Source organism: Hippocampus zosterae, chromosome 8 (assembly GCF_025434085.1).
Source record: "Hippocampus zosterae strain Florida chromosome 8, ASM2543408v3, whole genome shotgun sequence".
NCBI lineage: Eukaryota > Metazoa > Chordata > Actinopteri > Syngnathiformes > Syngnathidae > Hippocampus > Hippocampus zosterae.
The window spans coordinates 20,816,907-20,841,538 of NC_067458.1; the positions used below are offsets into that span (position 1 = coordinate 20,816,907).

General features: G+C 45.1%; 2 protein-coding genes across 5 annotated transcripts in view; both read left to right on the top strand.

Moving 5' to 3' along the window:
* lnx1 (ligand of numb-protein X 1) overlaps nt 1-1,083 on the top strand; it is a 38,611-nt gene extending 37,528 nt beyond the window's left edge. For all 3 annotated transcript variants that reach the window (XM_052074069.1, XM_052074070.1, XM_052074072.1), the window contains 2 exons: nt 271-429; nt 497-1,083. In XM_052074069.1, the coding sequence (XP_051930029.1) occupies nt 271-429; nt 497-632 (295 nt within the window). In that variant the 3' untranslated portion in view covers nt 633-1,083. The remainder of the gene's footprint in view (nt 1-270; nt 430-496) is intronic.
* Nucleotides 1,084-13,310: 12,227 nt separating this feature from the next.
* The window catches only part of scfd2 (sec1 family domain containing 2), an 82,810-nt gene continuing 71,488 nt past the window's right edge, over nt 13,311-24,632 (top strand). For both annotated transcript variants that reach the window (XM_052074073.1, XM_052074074.1), the window contains exons 1-3: nt 13,311-13,608; nt 14,485-15,088; nt 16,061-16,229. In XM_052074073.1, coding sequence (XP_051930033.1) covers nt 13,396-13,608; nt 14,485-15,088; nt 16,061-16,229 — 986 coding nt within the window. In that variant the 5' untranslated portion in view covers nt 13,311-13,395. The remainder of the gene's footprint in view (nt 13,609-14,484; nt 15,089-16,060; nt 16,230-24,632) is intronic.

The window sequence follows — 24,632 nt, forward strand, 5'->3', positions numbered from 1 at the left end:
CAATGAAAATTGTGCTTTCGATGGCAAAGTGATATATGTACAAATATTCGCCAGTGTAAGAATTTTACGTTTGACTCACCTGAAAAACGCTTTGCACGCTATTTAGTAATAATGGTATTTAGTCGTGTGTGCGTGTGTCCTGTCGTGCATGTGTGTGTACATATCTGCCTGACATCATCGCTTCTATTTCTGATTTAAAATGATCTCTTTTGTGACACACTTTGAAGTGGATTTAAACACCGGCTTTGATCAATGACATTTATCCCGCAGGCACCTGTACAGCTGCAAGGACATCGTGCTGCGGCGGAGCATGTCAGGCAGCCTGGGATTCAGCATCGTGGGGGGCCAGGAGGAAGTCAACTGCAACCAGTGCTTTTTTATACGCTCCATCGTCAAGGGCACGCCGGCCTACAACGATGGCGGAATAAGGTACGATGCAAGTCCACATTTGCGGTTTTCTTTTCTGCCAATTATTTACCCATCTGCGTGTTCGTAGGTGCGGGGACATCCTACTGGAGGTGAATGGAAAGAGTACGTGGGGCATGACCCACATGGCGTTGGTACGTCTCCTCAAGGAACTACGGGGAAGGATCACGTTGACCATCGTGTCGTGGCCGGGAAGCTTGATGTAAATGGACTTTGGAGTGGCGCTCTCATGAGACGGGACTTTTTTTTTTTTGTCTCTGAGAACATGGACACGGAACATTTGAGGTTCTATTCCTGTGTATATAAAAAATAAAATAAAATATGGATTGAAGCACTGGTACTACATCTGTTTATCATACAACACGTTGCCAAGTAGTCGTCTGTGTCGTTTGACTCATTTCTTTCAGATTTCAAGGAGGAAAAAAAAAATGTGTTCATCAGATGTCGGAAAAGGAAACTATTTAAATCATTAGGTGACTTTGTGGAGGCCTTACTCATTTTCTTACTTTTAAGAGATTTAAAAAAAATATATACTGACTCGGTTGCTGTGAATCCCTCGGCCGTCTGCCGTGGTTGTTTGTGTCCGCTTCGGCCCGTGTCGTTTATCTGATATCGGTACACTTGGTTCAATGGTCAATAAAAGTCATTGGAAAAACATATTAGAAAATCTGCTCACTTTGGGTTTTCATGTTGTATTATTATTTTTTTGTTTGTTTGTTGTCATATTTCCCCCCTTTTTCAATTCCATCTTTTGCTCCACTTATGACGTGGATACTCACTTCTGAACCCCATTTCTTTCAATACGACGGATACCGCCAAATGAATTTCGGTTTTGCGTCACTTATGAAGCGTGACAAGCAAAGAGCTTCGCGACAGTCACCGACATACTTTTCCTCGCCAACTTGCGTCTTCTTCTTTGACGTCAATTGGATCGCCCACCTCAAGGATGACGCTTCCCCGACTGCTGCTAAAAATATACATTGAGGAAACGGGTTGTCTTAACACCCTCACGGCCTATACTGACAAATCAGTGATATATATTTCCCATATGACGACGATGAAAGTGGAAAGTGGAGCAAATGGATTTTTATTTGGTCTCTCCCGCCAGAGATGAGACAAAGCTGAGCTTTCGCGCTCTCCGATTGGCCTTCAAGACACCAAGAAGATTCCTGCAACGCAGATGGTCCAAAGTTTCTGGTTGGTTGGTTCCATTGTAGAAATGCGCACCTGTTGCCACTTAGGAAACGATGAACACCTGTGAAAACACAGCTGAGTGCCAAGTGAGAACAAGGCAACATTGGGCTTGCTGAAGTGGGCTTGTTCGTGAAGGTATGCGGAGCTGCAAGCTAGCACCAGTAATTTGTCGTCCCCTCAATTGCTGGAGACGCGTCACTGGACAACGACAGTGTCAGAAGTGGGGCGACGAGTGGAGTTCTGCGACTCGTGATGTCAAAGGGTGAGCTGATTTTTTTGAATTTTGTTATAAATGTGGGTGGCCCGGTAGTCCAGTGGTTAGCACGTCGGCTTCACAGTGCAGAGGTACCGGGTTCGATTCCGGCTCCGGCCTCCCTGTGTGGAGTTTGCATGTTCTCCCCGGGCCTGCGTGGGTTTTCTCCGGGTGCTCCGGTTTCCTCCCACATTCCAAAAATATGCGTGGCAGGCTGATTGAACACTCTAAATTGTCCCTAGGTGTGAGTGTGAGCGTGGATGGTTGTTCGTCTCTGTGTGCCCTGCGATTGGCTGGCAACCGATTCAGGGTGTCCCCCGCCTACTGTCCGGAGACGGCTGGGATGGGCTCCAGCACCCCCCGCGACCCTAGTGAGGATCAAGCGGTACGGAAGATGAATGAATGAATTAATGTTATAAATGTCAGACGTGGAGAGGTTTGTGGTGTCAGAAGTGGCCCTGTCAGTCGAGCTCTCTGACAAAAGGTGTCAGAAGTGGGATGTTTGAAAAGTCATGCGCATAAATTACGAGACGTTTGAACTTGAAGGGTTTTGTGATTAAATGGTCTAGACGAGTTACAGTATGTGAGAGATGGCGCTACAGTTTTGTGGCAAATCGGTGTCAGAAGTGGGATGGTGAGATGCATAGGGTAAACTGTGTCATCAATTACGTGAGTAGAGTACGATGATTATTGGTCTCGGGTGTGAGGCAGTTCAGAAGTTGGGCCGTTTGTCAGGTCATCAGTTGAGTCAGAAGTGGAATGGGTTGTAGATTTGTGTGCTGCATAAAATTAGTTAGGAAAGTAGAGTTTAATTCATGGCATCGGAGGTTAGATGGATTATAGAGTTAAATGAGAGATGGTGTCAGAAGTGGGCTGGTGCATTTCAGGGGTCATGGTGGCAGAAATGGGTAAGTTAAGTAGTGTACTGTTGATGGTGTTTGAAGTTCTGCATTTTACCATTTATTTCATAAACGGTGTCAGAAGTTGGTTAGAGATGGTGTGAGAATTAGGGACCGCTCTCTGCAGAATATTTCAGAGTGCGTTGTTATGTCGAATTGTTCTCGAAGTGTGATGGTCGGTAGGATTATTTCGTCGCTGGTGTCACAAGGAGAAAATTTGTGGACTTTTTTATTTTTGTGGCAATTGGTGTCAGAAGTGAGACGATGAGTAGAATTCATTCATTCATTCATCTTCCTAACCGCTTGATCCTCACTAAGATCGCGGGAGGTGCTGGAGCCTATCCCAGCCGTCTCCGGGCAGTAGGCGGGGGTTGCCCTGAATTGGTTGCCAGCCAATCGCAGGGCACACAGAGACGAACAACCATTCGCACTCACACTCACACCTAGGGACAATTTTTAGAGTGTTCAATCAGCCTGCCACGCATGTTTTTGGAATGTGGGAGGAAACCGGAGCACCCGGGGAAAACCCACGCAGGGCCGGGGAGGACATGCAAACTCCACACAGGGAGGCCGGAGCTGGAATCGAACCCGGTACCTCTGCACTGTGAAGCCGGCATGCTAACCACTGGACTATGAGTAGAATTTATTGACAAAATGTTTTAAAAGCGGGACGCTTCATTACATTTAATTGTTCCGGAAGTGCGATGGTTGGTCCAATCCGTGGTGTCAGAAGTGGCAAGCTAGTAGTTTGGTTGTCAAGCCGCCTGCACCAGTCGCACTCTGACCGACATTTTTGCAACCACTCACCCGGGGATACACACGTCCACTTCACTCTCGTCACGCACGCACACACACACACACACACACACACACACACACACACGCGCCCGCCCTCGGCTCACATGGGAGGACGGGCTGACATTTCGCTGCAACAGAGCATTTCTCACACCAGCGTTGTGCATGTCGGGCTTGCCGCCCATTCCTGATGTTGACTTTCACACCGAAATGCAGCATCGCTGTGCATGTGGTCGCTTCTGACGCCATTAGTCCAAAAATTCCACTGCCGGCACTGTGCGCTACTTGGCGTCTCGCCAAAACAATTTATCAAAAAACGCAATTTATCTTTCCGGAACAGAACTACCCGTCCTACTTCTGACATCATTTATCAATGAATTTTACTCATCCATCCAACTTCTGACAGGATTAAAGACAGAACTCTGCTCACCTATCCAACATTTATCACTGACTTCTACTAACGTGCCACTTCTGACGCCACCGGTCGCAGAACCGCCTCAATTCTGACACCGTTTTGTCACATGTGTAACGGAGTGATATATTGCGGTTATTAAATTATGACGGAAGTGACGCAACAGCGCACGGTATGGCACCAGTTTCCCGCCGTAGTTCAGGCAGAGCTACCAGGGAAGTCACAGGGTAAGTCGGGTTTCATTGACGGTCGGGATTCATTTCTAGTTTAATTGCAATATTTCACTTTGTTTTCCCTTTTTCTACGGCGCTGTGTATTTAATTAGTTCCCGGATTTGTTCCGAGTCCGCATTGCTTTTTGTGTCGTCATTTCATTTAAGTTTTGAATGAAAGTTTTTATCCATTGTGTTAACAGGTGGTTTTTTTTTTTGTTGCGCAGTTATTTTCTAGACTGAAAAAGCCCCGTGACTTCACCTATCTTGCCATACTGTGTTGCAGGTAATGCTTCTTTCCTTTTCATTGTACTGTATATAGTTTTTCGTGTTGTTTTTCATTTGACTATTAGTGTGGCTGGCGTGTACCCGCGCGGTTCGTCGCGGCCGCCATTACTGTGCATTGTGCAGCCGTTCTGCTGCGTGTGATGCGTTCAGCGGCATCACGTAGATACCAGTGAAAGTGTGTTTTTTTTCTTTTTCTTTGTAAATAGTTAATATACGATCACCCATGTTGTATATTTTGATTTGTTGTGCATTTAGCTTCTTGTGGATGATGTTTAGTTCAGGCAGAGCTACCAGGGAAGTCACAGGTTATTTTCTAGACTGAAAAGCCCCGTGACTTCACCTATCTTGCCATACTGTGTTGCAGACAATAAAAAAAGGGAAAAGCCACATCCTAGTGTCTGGTATTCTTGAAGCGGCAGCGACATGGAGCTCGAGACCATCATAGCTGTGACCCCCGTCACACATGTATCTCATATAATATTCCCTCTTTGGACACAATTTGTCTCTTCATTTTACTATTTTATGCCACTTCTGACACCATTTATCCCCCATCTGAACATTTTTTTTTTGAGCTTCACATCCCATCCACCCTGTCAAAGGCTAAATATGGCCGAGGAGAACCTGCTGTTCCTAATATCCCAGCAGGAGAAGTTGAACAGAAGCGGCGAGGCGGTGGGGGAGCGGAGATGTTGCGCACGTGTGTGTGTCAGGAGAAGGTAAAAAGGAAATGATTCATAAAGAGATGAGAAGAGAAAGTCCTTGACGGAAAAGAAAACATGTGAGCGCAAGACGGTGAGGGAAACCGAGTGCAGCAAATTGTTTTGTTTTTTTTATTTTTATTTTTTTTTTAAATAAAGTTGGGAAGCTTTCCGGCCTTGGGCTCTCCCCACTCGCGGACCTCCAGTGCATTTAAATCAAAAGATGGAAGTCTCAGCAAAGACGAGATGCGAATCTCTCGGCTGTCTCTCCGCCTTATTTGGACATTTTGTAGCATCGCGGACGAGGGGGAAACCCTGAGCGAAGACAAACAATTTGCAAGATTGCGCTAAAACTGAATCCGGAAACCGCATAATGCTGTTTTTGGTTTGTTTGCCTCCGAAATGGAATATTTTTAGGCTTTGTTTCACATAGATTGCAACAAACATGTCGTTGATAGGCCGCAACCGATGACGCTAATTTACCCAAATTCCGCTCGTCCGCTACTGCTGAATTCAACTAACCCCATTTCATTCATTCATTCATTCATTCATCTTCCGAGCCGCTTGATCCTCACTAGGGTCGCGGGGGGTGCTGGATCCTATGCCAGCTGTCTTCGGGCAGGAGGCGGGGGACACCCTGAATTGGTTGCCACAGAAACGAACTACCATCCGCACTCACAGTCACACCTAGGGACAATTTAGAGCGTCCAATCAGCCTGCCATGCATGTTTTTGGAATGTGGGAGGAAACCGGAGCACCCGGAGAAAACCCACGCAGGCCCGGGGAGAACATGCAAACTCCACACAGGGAGGCCGGAGCTGGAATCAAACCCGGTACCTCTGCACTGTGAAGCCAACGTGCTAACCACTGGACTACCGGGCCGCCCCTAACCCCATTTCATTTCAGAATTTTGTCGAACAGATTATTACATAAGTCCAACTTCTGACACCATTTCTCACGAGATGTATGACGAAAAAAGGGCAATTTCTCCATTGTGAGACTAATAAAGTTTTGCTTATCCTTTTAGTTTAAAACCTTACCACCCTGTTGCTGACGATGTTTGTCACTGAACCCATCTTCAAACTTTTAAAAACTCCCGACACCAATGACGACAGAATTCTTTTTTGCATCTTTAGAGAAATGTTTAAAAAGAAAAACACTTGTTTTTAAATTCAACTTTAGGAGATGTATGACTTCAGATTTTTGTACTGTATTTTTATTTACGCTGCAAAATAAAATGAAAGGTTGTGCAAATTTAAAATATGAATGATTTTGCTCTCCAATTTGAACTTTATTTGACTTATGTTTTCAAATTGATGAGAATTTTTTTTAACCTGCGCATGACAATGAAGACTCTTGAATGTCTTAAATCTCAACTCCCCCCCCCCCCCCCCAAAAAAAAATCGAATAAAAAAAAGCTGTGATGTCTCGTGACGGTCTGTTGAGCAGCTGCGACCCTCCGATCATGAAACCAATCAGTTTTTTTTGGTCCGACTCCATCGAAGAACTCTATTCTGGGCTCATTCAATTCATGCACGTTGGCAGACAGCCCTCGCCACACACACACACACACACACACATACGCACACACATACGCACTTTCACAACATTTGTAGCTCCAAAGGGAGCAATGTGAGGGGGAAAAAAACCGTCCTGGCATCCCGTGTTGGTATTTCTGCTCTTAAATTTACAAAGCTGCTCCCGTTTGAGGCTGACTGAAGACATGTGAACAGGAAATGCCTGACTTGCAAAATGTATACTTCTCAGAATAACTTGATATGATATCCGACAATACAGAAGCAAAAAATATAGCCTTCCCATAAAATGAGATAAAAGTGAAAAAAAAAAACTTTGAAAAAAAGTGCCTCTCGTCTCTTGTTGCACCCACACTGAGATGTAAGCGCAGAAAGACGCCGTTACTGTGCCACTTCAGGCCTAGTTTGTCACATGACTGAGAAGAAACTAGCTGTCCAACTTCTGACACGGACATAAGGAAATGTTCATGCTTCTCAGAAAACAAAAATCAGATCTGCGTCGCATATGGGGAGAAAAAAAATAATAATAATCGCAATTGAACGTCAGTGCGAACATAGCCAGAGACATAACTGCCATCTTGTGGCGATTGGCGATATTACAACTAAAAATGACAGTCCGGCCCTTCTTTGCTTACCCTTGTCATTTCGCCGACAAATATTATCAGGAGTTACGATGTAACGGTGTCGGAGGCGGAATGGTGAGTTGGCAACTGCATGCTCCGTTTCCGTGCGCTTCTCGAATTGCGGCGCGACGCCCTCGTGGGTCAAATGAGGGGAAGTCGGAGACCGACGTGCGTGACAAACGCACGTAGCAGATATTTAGTGATGGTTCTTTTCCTCCATCCTAATGTCACTCGTTGTGTGTGTGTGTGTGCGTGCTTGTCCTACTCCGTATTCTCACTTCACACACACACACACGAACTGTGGAGGTTATGTGTTCTCCTCTCCTGCCATGACGAATGAAAGTGATCTTGACTATTTTTAGCGAGGAACCGTGGGGATTTGCCACTGTTGTGCGTCCGCGTTACGTATTTAAGCCTCGGTAGAGGTTCACGCTGTTAAATATGCCAGTGGAGTGAGTAGAATACTCGCATCCATGCAGTTATGTGATCGTAAGATATGGAGCACAACAGGCAGTTGCATGGTAAGGTATTCGATTTTTGAGTGGTGGTGGTGGTGTCGCAGCAAGTGGCTCAGTAGTCCAAAACCCGGTCCCGGTTTGCGATCACGAGGTGAAACTCCATTTTCATTTTTTTTCTTTTTTGATGGTCATTATTATTTTTTTTAAAGTAACGGCGTCTGAGTTTGTCCGCTTCAACTTGATTTCTTCTTGTTCTCTGGAGCAAATCGGAGTGTTCATGTCTCTTTTCATGTGGGGCTCATGTGTTGTCTTTGAAGACCGTGGGGGGGGGGGGGGTGATTCAAGTCAAAAAAAAAATTTCTTTTGGGGGGGGGGGGGTCAAAAGGCCCCCTTGGAGAAGCTCCCTGTGGGTCACATCATGCATGCACGCATGCATGCAGCTACAAAAATGGCAGATTTGCAATTCGGGGTGCACAAGCTGCAGTGTCATAATAAACAATCTTTTGGAGGGTGGTGGGGGCGCGGGGGGGGGGGGGGGTCTTGTATGTCTTCCTGAGGCCAGGTGTGCCTCAAAGCTTTTCCTGAGCCAAGCCACAGACGATCCAGGAAGAGGCTTCACAGCAAGAGCACACATCTTTATCTTCAAAAGAGCCCCCAAAATAGAATCTCCTATTTTTATCTCCTCCTTCACCCTCTGTTAAGCGGCCATGTTGCCAGCAGGTGAAACCCGCGCCAAGCGTCTGCTCGATACACCTCCAGTGCCAAAAACATCCCGCACGAGGCACCTTTTTGGAAGAGCTTTGACACCACTTCTATCCATAAGGCTCCGTTTTTTCCCCCCTCAAACCTATAGTGCCTTCCTCCTTTTGTGTGTGTGTGTGGTTTTTTTTTTTGTCCTGATAAAAATAGCACTCTGCAAAAAAAAAAAAAAAATTGCTGACGGTGTCATTTTCACCGGGAGAAATGTGCTGAGCCGACTTGCCACAGGGACCCCGCCAGAAGCAAAAGAAAAGCAAAGCTAATTTCTTTTTTTGTTGTTGTTGTTTGTGAGCACGGTGTACAGAACACGTCATGTGTCATATAAGGGGGCTCGCGTGCGGCTAATTGCAGCCCCCCCCCCCCCCAAAAAAAATCCTAGAACCGCAATTGATTTGAAAAATTTGCATGTAGTGCTTCTGGAAGCGGACAGTTCACGTCACTGTTGCTGATTCCGCTTTTGTGCCGATTTCGTTCTCTCGTTCCTGCTCTCCTTCTTTTCTCATTTCTCGCTAGATCTAAACCGATATCGCTTCACTCGGTCTCAGCCCGACCACCTGAGAAAGCGGATATCGGGTTTCACTCGTCTTTAGGGGAAGTTGTGTTTTTCCTGGCCTCTGTTGTCAAGCTCCTGCTCGTGTCGGGTTCGTTTTTTTGTTGTTTTTCTACGTACGAAAAATGCGGTTCTTGCCTTGCTCAATGCGGCCCAGTGGACTAGTGGTTCAGTGGTTTCGACCTCACAGTACAGAGGTACCGGGTTCGATTTCAGCTGCGGCCTTCCCGTGTGGAGTTTGCATGTTCTACCCGCGGCCTGCGTGGGTTTTCTCCGGGTACTCCGGTTTTGGCTATTGGCTTGGGGTCCGCTTTTGACCTGAGGTCATTCACTCCCAAAGACGTTTTTAAACGTCTTTTCAGACTCGGTCTAGAATTGGCTGGTACTGGAATGAATAGGAGGGTGGCCCGGTAGTCCAGTGGTTAGCACGTCGGCTTCACAGTGCAGAGGTACCGGGTTCGATTCCAGCTCCGGCCTCCCTGTGTGGAGTTTGCATGTTCTCCCCGGGCCTGCGTGGGTTTTCTCCGGGTGCTCCGGTTTCCTCCCACATTCCAAAAACATACATGACGGGCTAATTGGACACTCCAAATTGTCCCGAGGTGTGAGTGTGAGCGTGGATGGTTGTTTGTCTCTGTGTGCCCTGCGATTGGCTGGCAACCGATTCAGGGTGTCCCCCGCCTACTGCCCGGAGACGGCTGGGATGGGCTCCAGCACCCCCCGCGACCCTAGTGAGGATCCAGCGGCTCGGAAGATGAATGAATGAAATGAATAGGATCCAGCTATGGGTCCAAAAATGAATACAGCCCTCGGTCCTCTTGTGCCCCTTGGTTCCACGTGGAGCACGGAACAGTTATTCAGAAGTGATTTGGCCACAGGACCGCGAGATCCAGAAGGGATTTGGCTCTTCGCCCACGTGGGATTTTATTCCCCTATGCCCACAAGGGTTTTGGCACCGAGACATCAGAGGATTTCGGGCCCCCAAGGAATTCAGCCCTGGGAGTCGAGATCATCTGGAAAAGATTCCTGCCAACCATTGTTCTCCACCAGAATAAATGAAAAGCCGACGTGAATTTGTCGTCGTTTAATAGATGGAGGCTATCTTTTAAAGTCACTTTCAATGAAAGCGGCAAACGAGGTGCACGTGCGTTCCCTACTGCGTCGGCGACGATAGCGCTCACCTCACGCCCGCGTGAAATCCATCAGCTCCATCTCGGGGTGCGCTTTGTGCGAAGCGATCGGATGAGAGCGGCCAGGAAGCCACGCAAGCACATTTGGGCCGCAATTAGCGCTTAGTGCTCTCATACGTTGCCAAGCGTGCAACTTTGTGCCCCCTCATCAAACATTCCCTGCAAGAGCACCACAGGTAGGAAACAATTACTCACGCTCACCGCAGTGTTTTTTGTGTGTGTGTGTGTGTGTGTGTGTGTGTAGCTCACAGTCTCGGCACCCTTGATGTTTTGCTATAAAACTGACATGCAAAACAAAGAAGTGAACTAAATGTGTCATTAAATCGCAAAATGTTGAACCAAAACAGAATAATTTCGTCCAACAAAAATACGGTAGCTTAATGCTAACATATAGTGCGAAACACCATTGGTAGGCTAATCGAAATCAACAAAGATGATATGTTGCAACGTAATTTAATAATTTTTATTTTTTTTGGGACAGATTTTTTTTTTTGTGGGCTCCCAATCTGTGATCTTGCTTTAAATTTTGCAAGGCTTGCGATGCATGTTGCACAACGCTAGTTTTTATTTATTTCGCCATTTCGCCACGATTATTCTAACTCTGGTTTCAATGCATTCGGTGCGCCTCGTGTGGCCAGCAAACTGCTACAAGCCCCCCTCTCAGGCTGAGCAGGGGTCTTTGTGGAAAAAAAAAAAAGAAAAGTGAGGGGATGGTATCCAGATGTGAATGACTGTTTGTACCTTCAAAGGAAGCTTTGTGCGTGTGTGCGTGTGTGTGTGAGAGAACTGATTGTGTTGCGACGTGGGCATCAAATCAAGGCCGTTTACAGCAGAGCCTTTGACTCAGGCCACTTTATCGGAAAGGAAACGCAAGCGGGAGTCGGGGAAACTGTATTTCGTGTGATTTGCAAGAAAATGGCCCATTTGATGAATGATTTTTAACTCATTCACTCCCAAAGACGTTTTTAAACGTCTTTTCAGACTGGGTCCAGAATTGGCCGGTTTAGCACAGCATCACTGATTCACCAATCTCATCGCAAATTATGAGATGGAGTCTGCGGCTTGGAAAATGCAACTGCCACTACAAGTTCATTGTCAAAAAAAGCATCGAACAATCCCTGCGTATTTTTTTCGACAACCACAAAGCTTAGCCTGTTGGTCCGCTAATTCAATGCTAATGTTAATTGACATCTATGTTGCCGTCCGATAACTCGATAAGCATCGGATTGAACGCAGACGTTGCAGCAACACACCTAGAAAGAGAATGTAGCATTAGTCGGTCATATTCTTTATCCTCTGCGAAGAGCTACTCACAGTGTTGTACTGAGGAGTTGAAGCCTCACGAGAGGAAAATCACGTAAAGTCCGTCTCCTGGGCTGTGAGAGGTGTTGCGTAATGACGAAGGCGCCGCAATAGAATCAAACGTGAGCCAATTGTGCATTGTTATAAATTGAATTGACTGTTGAAAATGATTGTCAAGTCCGTTTTGGTGCCAGCGTTTTGTGTGCAGTGCGGCTGCTCTCAGCTCACTCGGCAAACAAGATTCAACATTGCGGAAAACAATTCCAAATCGGAACAAGAGTTTTGAATTGATGTAAGCTTTGCGTTTATGTAACGTTGTTAATTTTTTTTTTGGAACCTATAGAAAACAGGACACATCCTAATCTTGCTCCCTTACGGCCACCCGACAGCTCCCGCGGCTCCATTAACGCATTAAAACTCCTTAACTGGGTCATCTTGGCTCGTCTTCGCCAAACAGGCTCTTTATAGTCATCACATTCACACCCCCGCCAAGCATGTTCTCACACACACACACACACACACACGCACGCGCAGATGGGACACTAACCCCTTTCTGTCATGAGGAGTTAGTCAAGAGTAAGGGATAAAAATAAATCTAGTACCTCCACTGACGAATCAATGGTCGTTTGGAGTTTTTAGAGATGAAATGTCGCTCGACTAATTTTATCTTTTGAGTCGCAAGCAAAAATATGAGTTCACATTTTGTCAGCAAATCTCACAAGAAAAGTAGTAAAGAAAAAAAATTATTGCAAGGTTTATGGTCACTCCCAGTTGAACCACGTAATGTGACCAAACACATAAGGTGAACCGCAGCAATGCGAGCCCGAGCACACATTGATAATTTCAATCGGCAGTGGGGGGGGGGGGGGGGGGGGGGCGGCACAGGATCAAAATGGCAGTGCTCTAAACAGATGGATTAATCTGCAAAATTGTTATTCCACACACACAGTATTCATCAAAATGTGGAATTTAAGTTTTCTTTTCTCCTATGGTCTGACAGAACCTGAATGCACCACGACTCAATGTCACTCACATCCCGTTGGAAGTAGAATGGAATAGGACGTGGCGGCACGGTGGGGGCACGGTTAGCACATCCGCCTCACAGCGTAGAGGTCCAGGGTTTGAATCCAGCCTCCGGTCTTCCAGCTGAGAATGTTCTTCACATGCCCCCATGGGTTTTCTCTGGGTACTCCGGTTTCCTCACATGCGTGATAATTAGACACTCTATACTGGATGGATGGAATGGGGCCCGGTGAAGAGGATTTAATGGGAGTTGAATTAGCTCCTATCGTTTCACACACGACTGGTTCCAGCATTAGATGCATTTCACAGGGCTGCAGTCACTCACATTTACTGCAACCGTAATGAGCATTAAGAGTGAATTCCACTTGACGACTGTCCATTTATGTTATGAAATAAAATGTCAGCAGAAGGCGGGAATGTTCATCGTAATTCAGCCCATGTATGCTGAAGAACAAACAGGTCAGTGTTAAATACAGCTGCGCAATCTATATTGTATTCATTTAACATTTAAATTCCTTTTTTGCTACATCGTACATGTGTGGCAAAATGCTTAATTATTTTGTGTGTGATTTTTATATATGCGGTAAATACACTCCAATACGAATTTAATTATTTGAAATAAAAATAACTGAAACGTTGCATAATACTGCTTCGCCACAGCAACGCTGCTGCGCAGTTGCGTATAATGTACGCGACGCAACGCTGACACGTCATCAACGTGTTTGTTTTCTTCCGGGCTGAGCTGTCACTGCTTTAGCCGCCGACTGTCTTGTGTGGCCAAAATGCTTACTCCGGAGGACTTTCCGGTGCAAATGTGGGACCGGGTTCTGTCCAAGGTGAACCGGGCGGTGGTCTTCATGGACGACCCCTGCGCGGAAGTCCTCCACTGGAGCGCTGGGGGTGCCGCCGCATTGTTCGACGCCGGAGCCCGAAACGTGAAACAGTTCTCCAGCTTTGAGTCGTGTAGTGAGGACGAGCCCAAGGCGGTGTTTGTGGTGAGGAATGATAAGAATAACACATGCTTGGCCTGGATAATTTACAATGGGAATTGTGAAGCATGCGTTCAGGAAGTGTAAGGATTAAAGTGGAAATGAGCACAACTGCAGGTTAGCCTACAAAAGGGAACCCAAGATGAGTAGAAATGGGGGGAGGGAGGGAGGTGGAGGGATTGAACCACCCGAAATAGTCGGTTAATTAACATTTGTTGTTATTTTGTTCCCAAAGAATTTCCCCTGAAACCTAATGCCTTGCAGTTTACAGATGGAATAGCTTTCGTCAAGATGGAGAGAATTACGAAAAGTTCCAAATAGCAATCAATTTTTGGACAAAATTAGAAATAAAAGCTTTTTTAATTTAATCAAAGGCACACGTGTGTGCCGACTCCCATTTAACATGAGTTTGAATGTGATTCATTTGGTGATTGGTTAGTTTGGAACATAGCCACATTCCAGGTTAGAACAGGATTTGTATGTTTCTTTTTAGTTTATTTTATCGTGTGTTCCACGAAAAATCTAAATATATTTTATGAATAATGAAACAAAAAAAATACTACAAAATCGCCATTATGAATAATGAAACAAAAAAAATACTACAAAATCGCCAGTCATCCCATTCACAATTAACATAAATGCATTTGTGGGATATATAGAGGACAAAAAAGATTATTATTTTTTTCTTTTTTATATAAGCTGCGATTTTATGCAGTCTGCTTTTCGGTGACCGAATTGTCAGGTGCATCAGAAGCGCAGCAGCTTCAGGCACCGGAACGCTGCATCTTGGGCACTCTTAATTTTTTTCACAATGTAACATGTGGCGGGTCAAATGAACCCATGAATATTTCAGGAAATGTCCCTTCGCATTTCCATCTCCAGGTGAGCACTTTGTTGAAGGGGCGCACAGTGGACACCCTGAAGGACATCATCTCGCTCAGCCGCCTGCAGTACTGCGTAGTGGTCACGGCCGTGTCCCACCCGCTGCACCTGCTCGCCAACAACGTGACGCCGGCGGCGGATGCGGACGGCGCCGCGCCCGTCTTCGAGCAGCTGGAGGACAAGCTGTGCGAGTGGATGGGCGACATGAACTACACGGCCGAGGTCCTGCACGTGCCGTTGTCCTTCGCCCCCGTGTCCCAGCAGCTGCTCCTCGCCCCCGCCTTCGCCCGTCTCTTCCCGCTGCTGCCGCCGGACCTGCGCGCCCTCAACGCCAAGAGGCCAGAGAAGAAGCGCTTTGCCAGCCTGCTGGACGTGGACACGCCCGCGCTTCCCGCCGAGCTGCAGTTGGAGATCAAGGCGCTGGCGGGGGCCTTGAACGCCCTGTTTGAGGCCACTGGCACCAGGGAGGAGAGCTTCGCCGTGGGCCCCATGAGTCGCCTCATCGCAGGGGAACTGGCCGCTCACCCCCAGGCCAAGAACCGCAGGAAGACGGCCCCCAATAAGGCCTCCATCATCTTTGTCGACCGCACCATGGACCTCACGGGTACCTCTTGTTTGTTTTCCAGGTCGCATGTAGTAGATACCACCCCTGTTTTAATACATGTGGATTTTTCTTGATATTTGGCAAAATAGAAATTCTATTAACCGGTTAATAAGATAAGACAAGAAAACCTTTATTAGTCTCGCAATGGAGAAATTCCCAATTCACAACAGCAAAGTTATGAAAGGAAGAAGTAGAACAAGAAAATATAGGAGCTGCTGGAAAGGAAAAAAATAATAATACAAAAATGAATAAAATAACTTATTTTTTGCTTCAACTGCTTGTTTCATCATAATAATCTTTGTCTTGTGTTTAATAACGTGCCAGAATGTAAAAATAATCACAGATTATCGATTTTAAAAAGTACTAATGACCTTGTTTATATTTATTTATTTTTTGTGATAAAATTAGATCAGGAGAAATAATTTCAAAATGTTCTCCAACAATCAATGTAACAAATAACCTAAGCGAATCAATCGAAAAAGGTTATGGGGCGATCCAAAAAAAAGAAATGATGAGACTTAATTTCACAATTAATACTACCGTACTGGACAATTCTACTCACGATAAAATATAAGAAACTGAAACTGGCTTCAATGGATAAATAGTATTTAAAATATTTGTAATGGGGAAATTGATTTGATGTGTGGATCATTTGAGTTACTTTCTTGGTCATGAAGCCAATCACATTTGAAATTGCAACTGAATTTACAATATTCGTATTTTTAGAAGAAAAATTAATATGATCAATTCCCTCTGTTCCGAGCAGATAGTTTTGTGTTTTGTTATGAAACGTATCATAAATTATTCACGTAAATTTTAGCATTCTATGTTTGCACTGTGGTTGAGAGAGGAAAGTAATTTCATCTGTGCTTTATGTTCCACATAGAGAATATTTGACACTAAAAGTTGATTTGCAGGGGATGTTCCTAAAAAAAAATGATTTTTTTTCTTTTATATAAAAAAAAAAATCAGGTGCAGTCGGTCACCATGGTGACAGTCTGGCAGAGAAGATATTGACAGTGCTGAAACCTCTGCCGGGTCACGTGACGGACGTGCACGTCGACATGCGAGAACTGACCGACGTGCTGATCTGTCCTGGTTCCGAGAGCTGCGTCGCACCGGGCTGCCTGGCGCAAACTCGGTGAGTGACTCATACTTGTCATCCAATTTTTGTTCTTTGGCTTAAAAAAAAAACAAAATAAAATAGTGATGCTACCACACAAGGCCGAACAGTCGTAAATCGATACTTTAAACACATTTAAACGTATTAAAACACCTTTTTTAACATATTCCTTGGTGACTGTTCTCACTGTTTCCCAAATAAGAGGCCAATCGTGCTTGCTTGGAGCTTTTTATTCATCACTCCCATTTGAGATTTCGTGTAAAGCTGAGACATGCAACAAAAGAGACTTCAAAATTGTATATTTGAACACTGAAATGTAGCTTCATTAAGGTCAATGTTGAACTCTACGCCAAAGACCAGACAAAAATAAGCACAGCTTTAAATACATTTTTAAAAAAGTGTATTTTCTTCATTTTACTCATTCAATACCAGCCAATTCTGGACCAAGTCTGAAAAGACGTTTAAAAACGTCAATGGGAGTTAATGGGTTAACTTTTCAAATGTGTGTATGTCAGGGGTCAAACTATTTGGAAAAAATGTTGGATCTCTTATTTTCACCTATTGTGGTGGCTTTGGAACGTATACGTAACTGTATGCCACCCCCAAAAATTGCAATAGAAACAGAATTTGTCATTGGCAATACGTATAATGACCAATCGAACAATAGTTACACTTGATTGAGCTGCATGCACAAATGAAGTCATTAGTGAGGGTTTTATTTTCCACTTGAGAACACGTAACGCTCACACACGTAAGCACGGAATAAGACTGCCCAGCGCATGAGCGCCACAAGCGAGGTGCCAGCCGTTGCGTCAAGCTGTGCGGCCAACACGTGTTGTACATGGCCGGGATCGGGGCCCACATCATTTGTTCCATTCCCGCCTCGCCCCATTCGTGCGGTCGCAGGGAGACTGCGACGGAGAGGACGTCTTGTGGCTTTGATTGCTTTATTAGTCCCTGGGAAGAGAACACGGGAATGCATTGGCGACATGTTCAGAAAAACACCAAGTGCACATGCCGCATATAGAAACGCTATGTTTCGTCACCGGCCATCATTTCAAGGTTCATATAAGGTCAAAAATATGACTAAAAAGAAGTTTAGGTGAGTTTAAAAAAAAATTCAGCCTTTGCAGCAAATTTTAGTGCAATAGTTGTTTTCATTTAGTGTTAAATTGGCATTTAAGTTATTCATAAAGTAGCAATCACTGGGGGGGGGGGGGACACATTTTCATTGTAGAGCTCTTTTTATTATATAATGAAAATAAATTTAGATAATAAAAGAATTGAAAAACAAACAAACAAAAAATATATATAGTATATATGTTGCAAAAATAAAATAAGAGATAATAAAGTATATGAAATATAGACTGTATGTTACAAAAGATTTAAAAAATAATACATTTTCTATATATATATAAAATCCTGATATCACTTTGGCGTTCTGTGTTTCTCAGCAAATTAAAAAATTATAAAATTAAAAATAAAATTATTATTTTTTTTAAATGATCATTTGCTCGACTTTTTCTATTTTAACTTTTGTATCGGTTACAATTTTTGTAACTTTTTTCTTTTATTTTGGAAAAAGTGTTGTTTGTAGATGATGTCATTCTTTCTGTTATTTATTTCATTAGACACCTCCCCCCCCCTGAAAAACGCTTTCTTCAGTTATTTTTTTTGTTTTGTTTTACATGAGAAGGAGTGGTTTGTTTTGTCACATAAATATGAGCTATGTAATTTTTTAGGGTCAAGAGACTAGTTGAATAATTAGCGGTTAATTCCGCTCAGTCGATTACGATGAAAAACAACGTAATTTTTATTTTATTTTATTTATTTTTTTACAGCTTATGTAGGATATTTTCAATTTCTTAACAGTGCAGCATTAGCATTAGCATGCTCTTAAACAACAATGAGGCAGGATCACGTCTGGGGCAAAACAGATTCATAGATCAGCTCCTAAATGGCGTCTGTTCTCTCGTCTCGAGTGTGTGAATGATGTCGCCTTTAATGTTGTCATAACCTCCTCGCATACCGAAGCCGAGTAAGTCGTTGAGGACACAGGCGTTGATTTATTTTGGCGAACATCTACTAAAAGGAAGATGATGTGGACTGTGTGCAGCGCGCCGGCCGTAACAAGCCATCAGCCGGAGTGTTATGGGCCTCGCATTTTGCACAACAGATGTCCCCGCCACCAAAATCGAGCCCGGTCGCAGATGTTCGGGAGAGGGAAAACATGGCAACCAAACGCAGGTTTGCCAGTTGGTTCGAGTGTCGCCTTTTGAGACAATGCGCTTTCATGTTCTCGTGCAAATGCTTGAAAAGGAAGCAGCTTGTGTTTACGCCGACGTGCACGTTAACGGAAAACAAGTTTTCAGAGAAGCTCTGAGCATGATGGTTCACTTTTAGATGACAAACAAAATAAAGCATCAATGCTGATTTCTTATTTTTGTTAAAACAAAATGAAGATAAACTTAGGATGCTGCACTTTCCAGAACCTTGGACCAAAAAAAAAAAAAATGATGGTGCACTTTCCCAAAAATGAAGACAAACATTTGATGTTGAATGATTGATTTTTGCACTTTGCCAAAAAGAAGAGATACGAGATTTAATTATCTGGAAGGAAGACAAAGCGATCTTGAACTTTCCTAAAAAGATGACAAATTTTGGGATTTTCGACTAACAATTAGGCGCGCACTCCTAAAAAGAAGACAGACTTGCACTTTCCTAAACTATTGATATTACACAATTACACTTACAAAAAGACAAACTATGGATATTGCGCATTCTTAAAAAACCCGATCTTGCACTTTAATAAAACAACAACCAAAAAAAAACGAGATTACAGTTTCTTCGACTTAATGTTAACGCTACACTGAAATTGAAGACAGACCTGATGTTTCACTTTCCTAAAAAGAAGACAAACTATATAATTTTGTCCTTCCAAAAAAGTATATGTTAATGGGTTTTTTTTTTAAATATTTATTTTTTCAACATGAATCCACTTCCCTGTGGCCCCGCTGCTCACGCTTAACTTTGGAACGTTCATGAAACGTAGCGCTCTGCCGCGCATCATAAAACCCAGCGGTCGTCTTTGCGCCGTTTCGAGTCTCCGCGAGGCGTTTCCTCCTCCTGGATGTTGACACACCTACTGTATGATTTCTGTACGTTATTTTTAAACCTCGCTGTGTTTTTCATCGGGGTAAGGGGGGGGTTCTGCTGCGATTATTGCGGAAAGCGGCTCCGACCTTGAAATGTTAGCTTAGCGTCGCATGGTCTTTCCTTGCAGTGATTTCAGGTTATTTTGCACCACCCAAATACTCGCTGGGTGGTGGGTGGACCCCCTCACTTACTTTTCAATTACTGTCATGATTACTGTTTTTAATATATTTTTATGTATATATATATAAATATGGCGGCCCGGTAGTCCAGTGGTTAGCACGTCGGCTTCACAGTGCAGAGGTACCGGGTTCGATTCCAGCTCCGGCCTCCCTGTGTGGAGTTTGCATGTTCTGCCCGGGCCTGCGTGGGTTTTCTCCGGGTGCTCCGGTTTCCTCCCACATTCCAAAAACATGCGTGGCAGGCTGATTGAACACTCTAAATTGTCCCTTGGTGTGAGTGTGAGTGCGAATGGTTGTTCGTTTCTGTGTACCCTGCGATTGGCTGGCGACCGATTCAGGGTGTCCCCTGCCTACTGCACGATGACAGCTGGGATAGGCTCCAGCACCCCCCGCGACCCTAGTGAGGATCAAGCGGCTCGGAAGATGAATGAATGAATGAATGAATGAATATAAAAATATATATATATAAATTTTATGGGATTTTTTTTTTTTAAACGTAGCATGCCACGGGAGGTCGTCGGGATCTTGTAACCCGCGCCCGCCCTTGACCTTGCGGTTCTCGCGACCGCGCCTCCGAGTCTCTGCACACCTTCTTTCACGGTTCCCGAGCTGTTGAATCAACCCAGAGTGGAGACTTTAATAAACGCGTGCCATGCAGAGAGCGAAAGTTTGCGGTCGGCCACCTTTGCCGCCACGTCTGTGCTGTGCTTGGCTCCGATCGTCCTTTGCTCGCCCTGTGTGGTTGCGTCTGAATACCGTTGGAAGGGGCCACTGAGTTTCCCCTCCAGCCTTGCTCCTCCGCGGACCTTGATCCTGTTGCGGAAAGTGTGTGTGTGTGTGCGTGAGTGCATGGGTGGCCAAGGTGGGGATCTGGTTCCATGTATCTGACCCCACCCTAGCCATTAGAAAATACACGGTGGAGCTGCCATCTCCCTCAAATGTGCCTGGCATATTGCGCAGAATGAAAAACATCTATTTCTGGCCCGCGTTGGGAGACACAAGCGAGGAGGGTGTTTAAAAAAAAAAAAAAAAGGATCTGTGTTTTGAATGCGTGCCTTACCGAGTGACATCTGGAGGCGGAGCCGTGTTGGTAGGTTTGTGAGTGTCTCGGTGTGAGCGGTGGTCTACAGTAGCTCCAGGCAGGTGTTCTCATTCTTGTAGTTCTATGTACAGTCAAACCTCATGTTTTCGAACGTCTCTGTTCTCGACCAAATCGGTTTTCGACCAAAAAGTTTGAGGTTTTTTTTTTTTAATGCCTCGGATTACGACCGAAAATCGGTTCTCGATCAAACTGAGCGCACTTGAATGCGCCACTTGACTCCTCTCGCTTTCCTTACACGAGGAAGTGATGCTTCCTCGGGTAGATGAGGAAGTGACGCTTCCTCGTGTAGCGTTCCGTTGTGAGCAGACGTGTTCAGTAAAGATTTTTTTTTTAAAAGAGCGAGGTTTCGGTTTTCGAGGTTTCGGTTTTCGAGCAGCCTTGTGGCTCAAGTTACCACCGTATATAGTTTTCCGGATTTGTTGTTTGTTTTGCTTTTGATTTGGTTCTCGAGCGAGATTCTTGTCATGTGGTAAACACTACGTGTTATCATTCCCTGAAGGTTATTATGTTCTGCCCCCCCCCGTGCTCCCCCCAGCATGATTGATGTGATTTGCCATTCCTTTGACAGAATCCACTTTGTTTGCGTTGCCTGTCTTACGCCTTCGTCATCAACACAGAATCAAACAGCCGTTTTTTTTTTCTCTCTCAAATTTAATTTCAACATTTTATCACAGGAATCAATCAAGAGCGATGACTTCAACTTCAGATGAGACTGATATGGAAATATAAAAACGCCATATTTCTCGGTCGCAATAATGTTCCAGCCCCTCCCATGCCGAAAACCATGTGTGAAGCCAATGGTCCACTTTCACCTGAACAGCTTGTTCCCGTCAAGCCCGAGACAACAGAACCTTTCTTTTTTTTGGGGGGGGGGTCCGTTTGATGCTCTTTTATTGCGTTTCCACAAAAGGACACCGTGCATTTATTCAGACACATCCAGATCAAACATCCGCTTCAGATCCTCGTGCCCAACTCCTTCAAAGAGCCCACGCCGCCGTCGCCTTTCGTTTGAAATGCTAAAAAGTCTGACTCGAGCTTCCTCCGTGATGCTTAGAAGAAAAGGTTCTTCTAGTCACTTTCATCGATCATTTGCACTCCCACTAAATAACAGATTTGGAAATACGGATTTGTACAGTTCGTGAACACACGATTGGAATCGGAAAAGCGGTTTTCATTTTTAAAGATGTGAGTACATCGGTCCACAAACGAATGAATGGGTCTCAATATAGCTTCTACAAGTGCATCGGAGTCTTTGGCTCTCCTTGCCCACATGTGAGGGCATAATACTACATTTTGACCAGAACTTGAGTGGCGGCAGATCAGAAAGCTGTTAAATCGCTCAGAATCGCTTTGTGGTTTGTTCATATTTAATTAGTTTTTAAATGTTAGTTTTTATAGGTTTGTGTAAGTTAAATTTTCATTTTGTATCAAATTTTCATACCCTCTGGAGTCATTGCATCAAACTTTGTGGCCAAAGCTTGACCTCAAAGTTTGATGATCACGAAAAAGCGGGCGCGAGGGTTCGTTCATTCCATTCCAGTTTTATTTGGAGTCCCGTTTTCCTCCCTCGACTAACTTCCCGCTGCAGTCCCCCCCCACACCCCCCGCCCCCTCCCTCCTCTACCACAATGCTCCCCCTCCATAAATCCGCTGGGTCATTTCTCTGTCGCTTTTGCCAGGACACACAGACACTCAAGGCCGGGCTTCTGCCTCTCGTCACTCTCCCGTGACACGTCTGTTGCCCGAACTTTAGAGCGCAGCATCATCCGGCGAGGTCTTCTTGCTGCGCAGTCGCTTGCGTTCAAGTTGCCATCTGCGCTTAAGGTTAAGAGGTGTGACGCGCCTCGGTGCAGACACGCTACGAACCTCTTCTTGAAAAAGTGAAGGATTTAAAGCGCTGTGGTCTGAACTTTCCCAGCTGTCAACAACCGACAGGTCAACAACTGTCTGAAATGAAAAGCGACGTAAAAACCGTGTTGTTTTTGGATGGGACTCACAACAACACATGTTCTCACTCCAATTGCGGTTCCTCCTTTTGGCTTTTGTTGGACCTTGTTTTTTTTTTGTGGGGGGGGGGGTTGTTGGGTTCTGTTGCCCGTTATAAGGAAAACGCCGGAAACGGAATTGTGTGTTGCAGCTGCAGCGGATCGCTCAGCCAAAAGGACATTATTCAGTTCGAACCGAGAGAGGGGGGGGCGGGGGGGGGGGGATGAAAGCTAATGGACCCGTAAGAGAAACTTGAATCTGGTCTCGGAGCATGTTTCGGGATGGTGTTTATGCTAGGTGACTCACTCATGAATCATGACGTGAACTTTTCATGCACGGGACAAGAGTGCGTCGCACATAAAATGGAGACAGTCCGAGTGCTCCTGATGTCGTCCAAACGCCGGAATTTGAGTGAATGTCCACCAAAGTTCAACTCTGGAGTCACTTAAAACAGCCACCTTCAAATCGAGACCTCCCGTATGCCATCAAAATTTTATTTTATTTTTTTTAAACAATTGGGCGGTCGGACTGACTGGTGCAATACAGATTTTAGGTGTCCACTGTGCTCTGACCAAAAATTTGAGTCCTAATCTTTCGATGGCTCCTGCAATTGGTCGCGACACGAAACCTCAGTCCGACCCGAACCCACATTCACAACCCCTCGGCAAACCATAACGAAGTTTAGCCATCAGCCTTGCTTGAGCATGGCACGGAGCCTCTCCCGAACCCCTGCGATTCCCCCAAAACCAAATCGACTTCTCGCATCGGGACGGGGACATGCATGGAATTGATCTCGGCGAACAACGTGGCTATCTTCATCCCAAATCAGCGAAAAGAAAAAAATTGTATATCGAAATTGAACATAAAAATATCCAATGGTGGTCAGACGTGCCCCAGTGAGATCCGAAATGTGAGCTGTAGTTATGCAGCCCAAATTGGATTTCGGACAACTTCCAACACACAAGAAAATAAATAAATAAAATGAAGTGACACCTGGAAGTTGCAGCTTCCATAACACAACGGAGAAGAAGCTTCCAATTACTTAACTCCCAACTTCCCGAAGTCATCACAATGTATCGAGTGCACCTTGTCTCTTTAATTTGGCTTTTTAGTGGCATTGTTCCTCCACTATTGCATCTTTGTCATTTGTCAGGTTTGCACGGAGACAGTTTGGTCGCACTTTTCCAAAAGCCAACCAAATCCGAGACCGAACACTCTTAGAAGATACACTCAAACAGGAAAACAGAAACATTCTTCTATGCCTTCTCACACACTTCCAGGAACAACGCGCACTCCCCTCCTTTTTCCCGAGGGCCCCCCCCCCACCCCCCGCCACTCATTAATGCATGCAGACAGTCATCTGTTATCTCATCACTTAAATATGCCTACTCATTCCGCCGCTTGCTTTACGTTCTATGATGTTCAGCCACCTTTGTAGCTCTCTCACACACACACACACACACATGCAGTCAGCTCTTAGAGGAGTGCTAGAGTGCCCCCTTAGGGTGGTTTATGGCATTATTTTCAAGCCCCCCCCACCCCCCCACCCCTCCGTTCCCAAGTGTTCCCAAGTGGAGTGTTGCTCACCTAGTTTGGGACCATGATGAACTTTGGCTCAAAGCTCCGCCTCCTCCTAACCAAATGGCCCAGCAGGGAAGGCGTCAAGGAGTGATGTGTGTGTGTGTGCGTGCTTGCGTATGTGTGTGTGTGTGTGTGTGGGCACAGAGCCAAATGAGAACCATATTTCATCCACTTCTTTGGTCCACAGGGAACACACACACACACACACTCAGATGTTTTGCAAACACGCTAGAGAAGCCGACGCACACGTACGCGTCCTCGGACACGGTTGAATCGAGGCGTAGCATTTCAAACACGTCAAACACGCAGGGTGTACTGAATAATAATGTTCTCAAGAAATGAAACCATGTCATCAGTTTGGATTAACGTCTGGAATTCCCCACAACTTAGGCAAACGCGCGTAGTGTTGGGAAATAG